General features: G+C 44.7%; 3 protein-coding genes across 3 annotated transcripts in view; all 3 read left to right on the top strand.

Annotated features, from left to right (window-relative positions):
- Positions 1-15,274, top strand: part of LOC120955150 (1-acylglycerol-3-phosphate O-acyltransferase Pnpla3-like) — a 209,451-nt gene that overhangs the window by 128,496 nt on the left and 65,681 nt on the right. The gene's annotated exons all lie outside the window — the stretch shown is intronic.
- The window catches only part of LOC120957639 (neuroligin-4, X-linked-like), a gene marked incomplete at its 3' end in the record, with an annotated part of 129,514 nt that overhangs the window by 59,874 nt on the left and 54,366 nt on the right, over positions 1-15,274 (top strand). Inside the window, exon 3 of the mRNA XM_040379943.2 lies at positions 14,545-15,263. Within this exon, the coding sequence (XP_040235877.2) occupies positions 14,967-15,263 (297 nt within the window). The remainder of the gene's footprint in view (positions 1-14,544; positions 15,264-15,274) is intronic.
- The window catches only part of LOC120956844 (mRNA (2'-O-methyladenosine-N(6)-)-methyltransferase), a 218,602-nt gene that overhangs the window by 188,728 nt on the left and 14,600 nt on the right, over positions 1-15,274 (top strand). The gene's annotated exons all lie outside the window — the stretch shown is intronic.

The raw sequence follows: 15,274 nt of genomic DNA, 5'->3' as shown, positions 1-15,274 counted from the left end.
TAATATTAAATGCCGCTAGTTTGGCTTCATATTACAGAGCGATTGACTAATATCCTAGCAAGATCTAGCACTATTATTCGTTTGCGGTATCAAAGGGGTATCAAACCCATGCACTTTACATCTTTTGGTAATATACTCAAATTTTGTCAGATACTGCTTGCGTAAAAACCTGAACCTAAATTCAATGAACGCTTAAAAAGTACCCCTTCGACACTTACAACGATCCATTCGTGCGTCGGTTAATAAATGTTTAATATCTCATTGCAGTGATACGCCTCCCCCCTGTGGGCGGTGCTAATTTAACGTTTATTGTGCTTCAATTTATCATTGAAATCAAACACAAAACTCCAGCGCAATCAGCCCTATCACACCCTAAAAACGATGAACCTGCTAGCGATTGCAAACCCGTTTGAAGTTGGGCTGCAATTGTTATTGACCTGCCCGTGCCCGTGTCGAGTGCGAGACGTGTTACCGAATGGTGCCAATGAAACCGTGTGCCCACGCCCATGATTCGGCCAATCAATCGATCGGGTTCCAATTTTTAATTAACAGCAAATGGAGCCTCTGCAAACGCAAAACCCCAACGCCATCTCGCCTGGCGTGTAAGATCGTTTACAGCTGGTGGGATGCTAGAAACGGTAGAATGGATAGGTTTAATTACGTCCCAGCAAATGAAACCGCAGTAGCATATTTTCTGCAACCACCCGAATATTATATCACACCACAGGCAGCGGCAGCGGCAGCAGTGATGGTGGCGGAAGCAAACGGGTCGAATGGTAAATGGGTACCATTAAATTACAATTTAAAATCACTCTCCCATTTCACGGGTGTCTTGTTGCGAATGTTACCGTAAATGCTCAGTAAAAAGTATTGCCTGAGTAGCGCAGCGCCATAATTACCATCAGCGACCGAGTAGTGCGCTGTATCACAGTAAGAGCACCCGGAATACGTTTAGAATATTAATACAAGTACGCTTTTTGGATGCAGCGAAGCTGTTGAATGACGTTCGTGTTCCTGTGAACGAGACGTCAAAATGGGAGTTTTCCACGTATTTTATCCCAAAAATTGCTAAAATTAATTATGTGTCCACTGCTTTGTTTACGGATCGAACCCAACGCACACACTGGTCAGTAATTAAAATAGATGTTTGCAATACATCTACCAACCTGTCCCGTGGCAGCTGAACTGATCAACAGCTAAGTGTTGGGTGAAGGAAGGAAGACAACGCAAAAAACACACACAGCCGCTTATGTTTTGTACGAAAGCTCGTTAGCTCGTTAAATGCGCTTAGCGCAACTGTGCGCAACTAGCGGCTTAGAGCTGGGAAAACTGACAGCCTTAATTACGAACCGAAAGCCGCCATTCCAGGAAAGTGGAGATTGTCACAAACATACGCGCGAGGTTGTTTTTGTTTGTTTGTTGAGTGCTTTTCTACTCAAAACGTGGGAAAATTATTGTAGGAAAAAACATACCTACCCACAAAAACCTCACTCTGTCACCATTTTGAAGCCTAGTAAAGCCTAATATATCTCATTGGGAAGCCCTAGTTTTTGGAGAAACGGCAAACGGTGTGAGTGTGTGTGTGTTGCCACTCTATCTATCTAGTTGTTATCGTTTTTTTTCGCGCCGCTTTTGTTTTGCTTCGTTGACTAACACTGCTAAGCCCTCGGAATTGGTGGCACTGGGCGTCAAAACACTTTTTGGGAGGTAGCAGCGCCCGCGTCGAGTATGAGTGTGTTTTAATCGGTTGGCTTTAGCCGAGCATAAGGACAATGTTCGGGTTTCTTGTTGGGTATGTATTTTCCCCAAAAGGTTGGGTGTATGGGTGTTTCGGGGGGTGCCGAAACCCTTGAGGGTATTATCACTGTTTGGAACACTGGTGGATTTGGTGGCGTAGGAACGAGATACAGCGAGAGCGATAGAGATAAAACCCCGGTAGCGATTTTCACATAATTCGCATGAGTGATTTTTCCGCACGATTCTCTAAAAAATGAACAGGAAGTGAATGATGTCGATATCGAATCGAATTGGGTGCGATATAAAGCTCATTTCATCGACCAAAAAAATACAACACATACAACAAGGGCTTCAGGAGGGACGCTTGTTTCAACCTCCGCGTGAAGGATTTGAAAGGATGAATTCGAAAAAATAAAACAAAAATACGCAACACAGCAACCATTAGTGATCCACACTTATAAAAGGTTGCCGATAAAAAAACGAGGATTGTAAAGCAAAAAACTCACCGAATGCTTGGAAAAAAAAATTATTGCACCTACATGTGAACGCCCTTAACCGGTCCCACAGAACCGGGTATAAGCATGTACCCTTAGTGTCAGCATTCCCACCCAGGCCTATTGCCGCGTGTGCGAGCCCAAACATTTTCATTGGATTTTAAATGAAACAGAAAATTAAACTTCTGCTTCAATGGATCGTATCGGAATTGCGGTACGCGAAGACCGCACCAGGAGCGAGAGAGAGAATGAGACACACGCTAACCCCGTACAAAGCAACAAAAACAGCAGAGCGGTTCATAATAAAAGTTTAAATAAAGTAAGGGCAATAAAAAAACAACATCGAAATTGCCGTTGTACATTACATGATTTGGGCGTTCGGGGGTTTTTGGAGATGAGCTTTTGACAACAAGATGAACAAGCGTGTCTTTGTGCGTTTGGTTCGATATGAACCGTCGACGCAATGTGATCGGAAAATTAAAGCGTAAGTACTCCAAATCGATCCCTCGTCGGGTCGGGTAAAGGGGGTCCCGTTGACCTCATTTTGGGTAGCTTTTCGTGCAGCTGCGCTTCCGAGAATAATGGTCGGGGATTTTAATGTATTCAAACGTTGCGCGCAGTATGCGAAGAATCGCGGCAAGCGGAAGGTGGCAGCGTGGTAAGTGGGACAGCGTGGACGGCAACGCAGAGTACGCAGAACGGAATTTATTGTCCGTCATATTGGTTCGAGTAATTTCTATCCACCATATCCACATCCGGGCGGGATCCAACACTGGCGCGTACATTTGGCGCGGCTCATTGTTTCCCACGCTCGGCTGGGGGAGGCATGAAGCGATGAATAAATCGCATCCGCGAAACTCGGAAACCAACAGAAGAAAAAAAACATGAAGAGGGGAGGACAGTGCAAAAAAAAGCACGACCACTGCCACTTTTTATTGCCCGCAAAGCCTGGGTGAAACGGGAACCGTTTTTGGGTAAATCGTGTAAACAAAGCATAAATTTAAATGTTTGCAACCTGCTGCGTATAAGGTACGCGTCACGCATCGGTGACCCCGCGCAAACGAAACGATGAATCGGGAGTTGATTTTGACTTTAATTTGAAGCAGGTCATGTGTGTAAATTGATCAATGCTCGAGTTTTTTTGGTTCCATTTCCCGTTGTGCACTGGATAGTTCCTGGGATTTGTTTGTTTGCAAATGGACACGGGACTATATTTGACATGATGCTTCAATTTCGAGTTTGACGTGTGCTGCACCACTAATCATTTTGGTCAAACATATTGCCGAAATCCCCACCTGCGCGTGTTATTTGTGATAGTGATGTATACACACAAGCTTTTATGTTGATTTTTAGTTTTTCCGGGCATAAATGTGTTGCATAAAATAAACAAACCGATTCAGAGCCAATGTTTCGCACCACAAAATATGTATACCATGCCAACACGGGTTCCCTTCTAACAAGCTGCATTGCGGTTGCTAGACTTTATGTCACCGCAAATGATGGTTTCCTGGCGAAACAATGAAGTCAGTCTTTTTCTATTGTGTTTTCCTTCTTTTCCTCTCCTCTCAATCGGCAGGAAACATCTCGTTAAAATAATAATAACAGTCTAGATGGAGCAGAGCTCTGTCGCTTAATTTTGCCACATAACTGGTGGTTGGAGTAGGAAGCCGCAACCGCAATGACCTCCTTGAATCGCTGGGCTCATTATTCATTGTGTGCTTTGTGTTATAAAGGGAGGAAAAAAGCACAAGCCTAAGCGTGTGATTTTCGAAACGGTTGCATTGAAAACGAAGTTAAGCAAAATAATCACAAAATCATGAAGCATGAAGCAATGTACAAACAAAAAGGATTCTGGACCTTGGACGAATATATGGTACTGATGATATAATATTTAGCTCAATCAAACTACTCAATATTACAAAAATCTCTTTCTGATACTCTAGATTTGCAATCAGAATTTAAAAAGATAATATGAAACAGAGATATACGCAATGAGTAATTGTGCATGACTTGAATCCTACAATCAAATGTATTGATGCAACTCAATAAAATGCTTTATTATGAGTAAGTTCTCTATTTGCTCTGAATCTCTCCATCTTTTGGGATTTTATTCAAGCAAGTCCAGCAAGTAGGATCTAAAAAGGATCTTTTTTTATAAACCATTAGGTAGAGGATATACGTCAATACCTTCGACTAACAGTTTCGCAATAATCGTCCTATTTATGCTGCGCCTCTTTCGGCTAGAAGACGCCATGCACAGTGCTCTTTTATAGCTGGCCTGCTAAATGGCTTCATCGGTTCATCGCCTATACTGCATCGCATTGATATCCACGCACCATCCCAACCACTTAGGTCTAGAAACACTCTATTTCTAATTGGAGCTATGTTATAAATGATCGCAAAATACATATTTTTTCACACTATGCAAGTTTTTGAGCAATTATAATTGCTTTTCTTTTACTATCTTTCAGCTAAGATTGTATTGATTGACGTCTACAAATTCCTAACACCCTTGAAGTAGTCAATGAATAAGGTGCTCTCTAATTGTTCGTAGTACATGTTGCAGCAACATGATTGACTTTTTGGAATTTTACACAAAATGAACCATGCGATGGAATGTGCAAAAACAACTTGTGTACTTGTGTTTGAGTGTGCTTAACTCAATCTGCACAATCTACAGACTGCTGACATGTTTTTTTCACCATTGAATGTGATTATATCAATCCACATCCCATGGCGCCACTGTCACTGCCGGACCTTGCTTAGGTAGTCCCGCTGCATAAGCCTGCAGGCAAACACACTTCTTTGTGTGGTTTTTTTATTCTGTCGCCCGAAAATCAAAACCCTAAATCTGTCAGCCCAGTGCGAGCTACAGGACCGAAACAACACATGAAACTGTCAAAAAGTTATCCCACCAGTGATGCCCTGCTAGCGTAGCCCGTAAAAAGGACGGCAAACGAATGGTGCACCGGGAGGGCAGGGTGAAAAACGAATGAAGCTTCCCGTTTTTGGGACACAAGCACGCAAAGCAACAGGGAGAGATAGATGTACGTGAGTAAAAAGTTTCCATTTTCCCCGCTAGCACACGACCTCAATGTTCATCCCGAGGCATCGCTCGACACGCAGAGCGGCAGAGCGGACCATCCGCAACTTCCGTTATGGCGGGTGGAGTTGGATCCATCATTGTTGAAATATTATGATTCGAAAGGTTGTCGGTCGGCAGTCGGCAGATAGGCCCCTTACCCGACGATCAGCGTGGCCAGCGTGGTGAGAAAATACCAAAACCACACCCCTTACCGGAAGTGGCGAAAACGGGAGAATGGCGGAGTAGCGCAAAAAAGTGCCCGTGGTCACTGAATAGGAGTGTAAATGAGGTGCGGAAGGAAGGAACGACCAGGGTGTCAACAACTACAAAAAAATCAGGAGCAAGAAAAAAAAAGATGAAGCAAGGAGAAAAAAGTTTGATTCAATTTTTCGGGGGACTGTTAAATAATAGGATTTGAGGCTTAGTTTGCATAAATGTCCATCCCCAAAGCGAGCGGGGTCGCCCGAACGACCACACAAGCGGCGGCCTTTTCGTTCTTCATTTTTCGCTAGCGCCCGTGTTTTTTTTATTCGAAAGGAAAGGGGCAGAAATGGTTCATCCTGTCTTGAAAGATCCAACCAGAACCTTTTTTTTCGGTTCAGCAATTCGGAGAGCCTCGTGGCAAAAATCGGCATAAATAAAATGACGCCTTGCCTCATGCTCCGCAGGACAAATGCTCCGAAGGTTGCAAGTTGGGTAGATGCATATTTTTTGGACGGATCGGAGTACAGTCCATGTGTCGGTGGGCGTTTGGTCGCGGTCTCTTTCTTTATGGTTCCCGAGCTTTCGAAGCGTTGAAGCGTTGTGTTCAAATTTGAAAGGCAGCTTCCCGTTGGCGCTCACAATATTCGGGGCGAATATTCGGTTCGCTTCCGAAGTGTTACATCAATTATTCATAGGCGGGACGTTGCTGCAATGGCAGGCGCAGTTTGGGACTTTGTCCTACGTTGTGTCGTGCGCCTGGCAGCGACAAGCAACTCGCAAAGTTGCTGGACATCGACCTGTGAATGACAGTTAGGGAGTTGGCGTCCTCTATCAATGAAACTAAAGGATTTTCTGTTGCCTCTATCCATCATCGTTCGGTGAGCTATTTCTATAAATATTTGCACACTGTGAGAGAAAGGTCAGTAGTTCCATGGAGACGGGTCGGGTTTGCAGTGTTTTATTTCTATCCTGTGGTATGAATCTTGTAAAAAAGGCTTCAATCGATGTGATGCTCACCCTTTTCAGTGGATTTATACTGACTGAAGTAGTGATGGGTGTAAAAATCCTGAACGGATTCCGATTTGATTTTGCAAATTTCGCAACCGACATTGGAATGGTAGGTACGACCAACATTATCCGGAGCCGTCTGGAGACGTCTGGAGTCATTCGGAATCATAGTCGAGGACATGTGGAGTCAAAGTCCGGGATATCTGGAATCCAAATCTGGACGACTGCGGACGATTCCGATTCCTTTAGCACTAGTAGTTACGGTTTAGGCTGACTTGGAATCGGACTAACAATATCCGAAGTCGGATCGGAGTTGTGATTGTGCTCCAGAGAGCACATCACTAGACTGAAGAGAATTATCTTTTAACATATATTTGCCCGTCCGGCATGGCAAATGCAATTGCAACGGTGCAAAGACGACGAAAGGCTTAGCCTTATCGGCAACCCAATTGAAGTATTCGCTTAGTATCAGGGTGAAGTCTTTGCTAATACCAAGTCAGTTAATCTGAGCGTATAATACAAGTAAAAGCGGGGTGTAGAGAAAAAAAAACGCAGCATCAAAACGAACCATTCTACAGCAACGCAAACGGTGAATCCCGTTTCTCGAATGACTGGCGAAACGAACACGTAACGAAATCATCATTTCCGTTAGAGTCGTCGCTTTGCTCTGATGCTCCTGCGGTGGTCACTACGTCCTGTGGCCTTTACGTTTTTCTTTAAGCTGGAAGAGACATTGATCCACCGGTTGGGTGGAAAGGGTCCGGCAGGAAAGGCGGCGTTCGTTTGTACTATCCCATCGGTCCAGAGGCTCTGGCTCTGTTATCCTGCTCCCGACTTGTCCGCTAATCAAACTCGTGCTCCAGCAAGGCAGACTGCAATAAAGAGTCCAGCAGACCGTGTTGCTTCCATGATGGATGTGCTTTTCACTGTGCTCTATTTCTGTCTTTTTGCTCCTCCTCATTTAGTGGAGCCGAATGTTCTTTTCTTCCGGTGTGTGTGCGTCCCGCGTTGCTGCTCAGGTGCGGGTTGCCGTCTTTTTTGCTTCAGCTCAGACGCTCCGGTTTATTTTCCGGTTTTAGCCGAGAGCCTTATCGTGTCGGTTCCAGAATAACCGTGTTCCGTGTGTTTTTTTTTCAGCTTCTCCACACTTCTCCACTTCTTGCATCGGCCGTGGAATGATCCTGTGTTCTTTTGTTTCTGCGAAAAGAAAAACTCCAAATGGAATGTTAGGCTTCCGGCTGGGAACGGCAAAGAACGGGAATAGATTTGCTCACGCTGGAATGGTATGACAGGATGTTATTGCACGTAACTGACCCGGGTTGTGTGAGGTTATGAGTGAAATTTGTCTCCATGATTGGAAGCTTTATTAAAACCCCAAGACCAGTGTGCGATGGATGGAATTGGATTGGATTGAACGGGTCGTATTGTCTACGTACTATTAGACCGTATGATTATGTGACTCAAAGTGTATGAAAGGACAAAAGTCATTGCAAGATTTGTCTTTTCTGTGCCACAACCTTTTTTTCTGTTTATCTAGGACCATATTTTTGGACCCATTTTTCGAGGTCGAACAAATATGCTCCTTCGAAGTTCTCTTTTTTGGAGCACTTCATGACTCCTGCGATGACTCCCTTGGGTGCAATGTGTACGTAAGCATTCGCTACCAAACAAGTACGCCACGCTCTTTTGCGCTTGTTTATTCACCTTCAACCGAGGGCAATAGTGTGCTAGGTGAGGTGTTCGATCCCGCCACCTTGCCTGTTTCGCGCCAAGAGGGTATAATGGGCACTTTCACCTCGCGCATGGGAATGGTGGCAATAAAAACACTTATAGTGGTAAAAGTATCAGAAGTCTCTGTACCCACTGTACACTACGGCTAGCGGTGAAAATGGTTACGAAACTATACGTGTTCTGCACAGGCTGTTGGCATCTAGGAGTGGCTCTTTTGCCTGTAAAAGCGTTCCATTTGTGAGAAGCGGAGTGCAAATGGGTTAACTTTGTGAATCAAATGGCTTACAAAGCTACAAATGTGTTTCTGTGTGTTTGCAGCACTGTGTGTGTGTGTGTGTGTGTGTGTGTGTGTGTGTGTGTGTGTGTGTGTGTGTGAAAGTTTACAACCATATACTGCCGGCTGTAATGCAATGCTGAAGTCGTTTAGAAGAGCCATATGAGAGTTATGTGCCGATAAAGTTGATGTGAAGCACATTTTGATGATCCGCTATAAATCACCTCTTGTTTTTTTATTCTTTTTTGAAAACGTTGGAGCCAGCTGGATGGGTCGAAATAGCGTGAGTGTACCACAGTGTAGCAAATCGATATCGGATGTCTGTTTCTATTTAAATCAGATCATTTAGGAGTTTCTTCTTTGTCGTATAAGACAAATGGGAGTGCTGTGGTGTTTCATAGTAATGGAATGATTTAATGGGTGAGTTAAGGAAGGTTAATAAAAAATTCAACCGAATTCATTACTTCGGATTTATACTGTCGGTATGAACAAGTGGAGCATCCGAATCAAAGAAAAAGATTAAAAAATCTGTAAAGAGGAAAAAAAATCTGTATGTAAAGAGGAAAAAAATCTAAAATAAATTAAAGTAGCATTTTGTAAGTAAACTTCATTTTTTTGATAACTTTGTGAGCTCATGAGTGCTTTAAAAATGTTTGAATTATGTGAGTTAATGTAAGGAATTAATTTTATTAGCTAAGGATATATATGAGCGCTGTCTTGTTGAGTTTTTATACAAATATGTTTGACCAATCTTGACTTGGTATGATATTAAATATTAATAAATGAGTTTTAGGTCCAGTAAAATTGTCTTATACGAAATATTGTTTAAGAAATACTGCACATAGTTTTATTTAATACATGTTTCATGAACTTTTGGCGTAGTTTTTAGTAATAATTGAATTTAATTTATTGTATTTTAGGAAATAGCTGACCTATATTAATGCAATTTTGATATTTAGATACTTTAAATCGTTTTACAAGAGTTTTGTAAGCAAATGTATCATGCATTTATGCTGCGATATATCTCACTATTATATTTCGTGGAAAGTCTCATGATGCACAGAAACAACATAACGCACATCAAGCAATCTATTGAACTGCTGTGTCTATCAGCTCTAATTGGCTCATCATGGTGCCGGCCGTTTGGAAGGCAGAAATAATTCAATACAGCCCAGCCCCGTGCGCCTACCAGCTTACACACAATCCGTGTGCGCAATCTGTTTATAGCTCCCGTTGCAGGTACGAGTGAATCAGGGTGCCGTTTGCCGTCCGTGGGCAGATCTGGGCCCTTCGGGCATCGGGAAAACTGGGCAGGGCGAGCATCATACGGATGAAGTGCAAGCAATATAATAAGCAGGAAACAAAAAGGCGCATCAGGCCGGGCCGGGTTGTACATGGCCTGCCCCCCCCCCCCCCACTACACAACACATCGGTAGTATTCCCGTAATGAAGCAAAACATCCGGCCGTAATGAGGCTAAAAGGATTTCTTGCCCAACTTTATACGCTGTATTTGTGCCCGGTTGGACGTCGCCGGCTTCCGGTTTCCTGTGCTAGCTCTCGTTGTTTTTTTCGTTTCTGCTTTGACCATTCAACGAAGCCTTAGGAAGAAGCTAAATACACGAGTTCATGTCCACGTGCCCAGGCGCTCTGCACAGAATGTCCTAACGAACCATGGCGGGAGTATCACGGGTAGTCGCGTTTTATGTGGATGAGTGTGTCGGATCGCGCGCGGCCCTTCTGTTTGTTTACGTTTGGCCTGTGACTGCTGCCAGCCGGCTGAGTCTTCCAATGAGTTCGGGGAAGTGAAACCTGCCGGCTGCATGGAATCACTTTCGCGTGCAATGCCGGAAGCCGAATTGGATTACGGCACGCGGGCCCCTTTGTGTGTGTACGTGAAAGGATCGCAAAAGATCTGCCAAGTAATAGCAAATCGTTGGTGGGTGGGCACAGTATTTTTCCGAAAAAAAAAAAAAATGGAAAAACATTCCGTGCCCGCGGCTTTGCCTTTGAACCGTTTCGCTCTAAACATACCGAATCCTTACGCGAACGTACACCAATGTCCAACGTGTTTACTACGATGAGGTTTACTAACTCGCCACCCAATCCACAGCATCCCTGTTTCCAATACCAGCCGAATGGAAGATTTATTGGATTGAAAAATCATTATTCATAAAGCGAAAATTCATTGGCCCGTGTAGGCGGACGGGAGGACGGTGGGACGCCCGAATTGGGATGTTACACTATTCGAAGGAGCAATGGGGAATGGGGGCGAGGGGGGGGAGAATCGAATTTTACGATAGCGAACCGGACGGCAGACATGGTTGGCCGGCTGCTGGTAGTAAACATTTTATGAAGCGATCGTGATTAGAAAGCACAACATACTGGGGCGCGCTGTACGCGATGCGCTTTGTTAACGACTTGTTTGTGAGCTTTCAACGCAAGGAACGACCCCTAAAACGCAAGGAAGTGTACCATTTCCCGGAAAGAAGGTATAAAAATTCATAAACTGTGAAGATAAATCGATCAAGTGTGTGCTTCGCTTTCCATAATTCGACCAACCGAAAGCGTCCATGATTGATAACGAGCTTCCGATACCACGTTGCACATCGTTCGGGCATTAAGTAAGCATAACCCCTGCATGTGTTTGGGTTTTATGAAGCAAAAGATGTACGTAAAGTCCCCAACAGCTTGATAGAGCAACTGATTGGGCCGTAGAATGTGCAGCTTAAATCGCTTAATACCTTTAACAGTGTGAAACATCTTTGCTTACAATCTTAATCTCCTCGAGAGTGAGACGAGCTTGACTACTCTTCGGAGGGGTTTTTTGTTTCCCACGAGAAGCCGATCAGTGCGGATAGTTTAACACAGGCTTGTGGTTTTACTTTTCGGTCGGTCCGGCTCTTTTCTGAGCCACTACACTTCCGAAATCGCATCGGATGATAGCTGTCGGGTTTGGTGGCTGTCGGCTGTGGTGTAATCTCTTAAGTCACCCCGAACAGCTTGCTACGGTAGCCGTGCAGAACAGTAGCCGTGCAGAACAAAACTGAAGGAATTAATTACAACTACAGCTAACGCCTTTGGTTGGTTACCTTTCAGCTGCGAGAAGCAGGGAGCCTGGCGCTTGCCAACGGGGGCGAAATCTATTAAACTTCTTAACGAACAACTATTGAAGAAGCAACCCCTTGGCTGGGGCACTTTGGATTCTCCAATTTCTCGTTCCCGTGGAGCAGAGTTTCGATAGTTCCGGGCGCGAAGGAGATAGTCGAATGGTTTGGGCGAGAAGTTGGGCGCTTTGGGGATCGAGTTTTCACGCGCACGAAGCCAAACTTTTTTGCTGTTACGAAGCCAAACTTTTCTAATCAACTCATTTTGGAAACGCGCGAGATTCGGATGGTTTTCTCGCCATTGATGCACTTGGTGCGATGCATAGTGCAATGTGAAAGAGGGTAGGGAAGGCAAGAGGGTGTTCTATAGCAGCTGAAGTGTTGGATAAAGTATTTAATCTTCTAATGGATACTACAACGACTGAGTGGAACTCCTCAAATTCGTTCCTCCGTTCATCGGAAAACTGTAATGCTTGCGCTGTGTGCAAGTTGGCTTCCATTTTCCTGTGAGTGTTTTTTTCTCCTTCTCCTCCCTCCCCGTCTCCGAGTGTATAATGGACGAATTTCATCCATTACATCGTCGGATGGGTTTCCCTAATCATGGAATTAGCAAAGCGAGTCTACCCAACATCCAAAACCATACGAGGCAGCGCCTTTGGTACCGTGCGAGGTGTCTTAGTGATGGCTAAGATTTCTCATCCACCACCCGAGCGAGGCTGCCGTCTTCGAAGGCAAGAACTGCAACTCTGCCCTCCCGGTGGAATGTAAAGTAATTCCATTTGCAACGACCCTCCACTGGGTCGTAACCTGCGGCCGCGTGAGAGTGAATAGTAGCAGCTCCTTTAGACACTTTAGAGACTTTAGCCCCCCCTTAAAATGGGAATTGCATCCGTCGGGCCTCGACAACGGAAAACGGAAGCTGCAAAAATGGACGTCAAGTCGGTTGAAACTACATGAAGTGCACCAACACGCACTCTTCCCAGTCTGCAAAATGTACCACCACGCGTGAGCAAACGAACGAACCGAGAAAGGAGTAACTTTACCGAACGGGCATCGGCGCGCGTTGGCATTTTGTTTGTCCCGGTTGCTGCTACTGCGGCCGCTGACGGTGCACTTTGGCAGGGTGCAAAGTTTTGCTAACAAATTAATTTAATTTGTACCGATGCAAATCACGGCACAAATATGCTCTGAGCAGAGAGTCAGCGAATTTCCTGGCGTGTGAGAAGCGCGAATTTTCGGCTACCGACATTCTTGGGGGAGATGGTCAAGACACGGTAGCTTTGGAGGTTAGGAGTACCCTCGGTTCGTCGCGCATCGCTAAATGACCTACTTCGGCTAACGGTGGTGGGGTGGTTCATTGATGCGCACCGTGTGTGAGTGTACCCATGTGCACAAGGAAAGTTTTCATCGACTTCGACAGCACCGTTCGGTCGCTGTGATCCAAAAAGTGTAGAAGAGAAAACGACCAAGAGGCCAAGGTAGTTCTTAGAGGCACCATTTTGTGAACGCAATGCAAGCTCGGGTTGACACTGCTGCTCTCCCTTCGGTAGCTATTTAAAGGCTTACACAGAAGTTTAAATGACTTTGAATTAAATCTCTTCCCGTTTTCTGCTGCGCTGTGGAAAATGCGCACGGCTGTGGCCGCTCTCTGGCCCACCGAGCTGGTCTGTCGTGTGAGCAGCGTACGAGTTGGCAAGTTTTCCGATGACTTCTACCAAAAACGCGCTAGAATTGCAACGTGGTGCTGCAAATGGCAATGTGGCAGGAAGGGCAAAGTTGCTTGTAAGGGGGGCGAGCTTGCCCACTGTCTTAAGTACCGCTGTCGGGAGGGTGTTTTATCTTTCTTAAGTAGCGCCTGTGAAAGGGAGGAGTAGCGTTTGGAGTTATCAAGAAGCGCTGGGAGTGAGGGTGTGGGTAATTGGGTGCGATTGCAGCAATGGTGAAGCTTTGTGTAGCGGGCAAAAGGGCAAATGTTTTATCATAATGAGTTTGTCACATTGCCTGGCTGCATGGGCGACGAAATATGTGACATTACTTTTTGTTAGAAGGAATTGTCTGTCTGCTCTATCGTGCTAATTACAACGATAGGGGAAAGTTTTGTATACACAAGGAAAATCTTTTGATGACTTTTTCTTTTACAAAAAAACGTAGTTTTGCAATGAAATGAAATCAAATGCAGTCTCTTTGAATTGAGAACGTAAGGAATCTAACCAACAACGGGTTGCCCATGTAAGGTATCCAACAAACTAAGTGTTTAAATATGCCTTATTTTGATCACAAAATGACATGGGTATATACTGATGAACTCAACGTGAACTGGTGTATAATCGTTATCGCCCAATTTGAGCTCTAAGGCATCAATATTTGACTGATGTAGCAATCATGATAAATGTATAATGTATTTGAGCAGATTTATGACAACTGTTATTCGACGTCACAAAAACACCACAAAAATCGTATTTTTTGATTTTTTTCGTTTAATTCAATACAGGGTTTTACAAGCCAGAATCGAATGTCAGCAAAACAATTTAAATATCTCAAGATTCAGTTTAGTTGTCAAAAGTTATTGTTTCACCGCAATTTTGGAAAACACAGTTTCAGCCGTTATGTTGAATTTTGTTAATAAAAAGATTGACTTACATTCAAAAACTGATGCATAAAAGGCACAAATTGATTCACGTTGTCAACAATGTATGTCACGATGTCAAAAATAGGAAAGTTAGAACCAAAATTTAGTGGCAACGACTGGCAACTTGGGTTACAGAAATCGCATATGGACACGACGCGTTCACTACTGAAGTACCAATAGCGTAGACACATTGTCATAACCTTATCGTCCATCTCACATAATCAAACTGTACTTACTTTATTTACTGATACGTCTTATACATCATTTTTCTTTGCAGACTTTATCATCTTAAACATCGACTGAGGAAAAAGGAATTATAATACACTGCCTGTTTTTATTTGCATTCTTCAGTTGGTGTATGTTATCCGTGTGGTGCTGTGCAAAGATTAACGAAAGTGAATTGGCGGCGGGTGTGGAACCGTCTAGAGATAATTTCTACTCCATTATGCAGTGTTCGGTGTGCGGGTGGAATTGAATTGGCAACCGAGTAAGGAATATTAATTGCACCCGTGAATTGAATCCGTCGAATTTACTGGCGCGCTCGCGAGCCGGATAAGAACGGCATGCCGAGTGGGGCAGGTTCTTGCCGTCATCCTAGCCGGCCCCGCCCCATACCGTGTTGTTCGTCGCGTGTGTAGAATGGCCGATCCTCACGTGGGGAACCGGTAATGTTCCCCCATTCGTTAACCGCACTGTACAATGCAGGCCCACGATGGGCCAAAGCGATCCTACCGCCACGACCGTCAGCAGCAGCAGCAGCAGCCGGAACCGGAGGTGAGCAGCCGTGTCACGTCCTGTGCGGGGTTCGTGCTGCAAACGAAACTCGTCCCAGCCCGTGCCACGATCTGGCTGTGGGTGCTGTGGTGTGCCTGCAGCTTCGCCGTCGCTCCTGCCCGGGCCGGACCGCGCTACAGCTCGCGCATCGTCGATACAAAGTCGGGCGCCATTCGGGGCGTCATTCTCGAGCTCAACTCCAAGCACCTCGAGCCAGTGGAGGTAAATTGAAT

Source organism: Anopheles coluzzii, chromosome 3 (assembly GCF_943734685.1).
Source record: "Anopheles coluzzii chromosome 3, AcolN3, whole genome shotgun sequence".
Lineage (NCBI taxonomy): Eukaryota > Metazoa > Arthropoda > Insecta > Diptera > Culicidae > Anopheles > Anopheles coluzzii.
The sequence above is the reverse complement of the archived record's forward strand: the minus strand, read 5'-3'. Positions and strand labels throughout refer to the sequence as shown.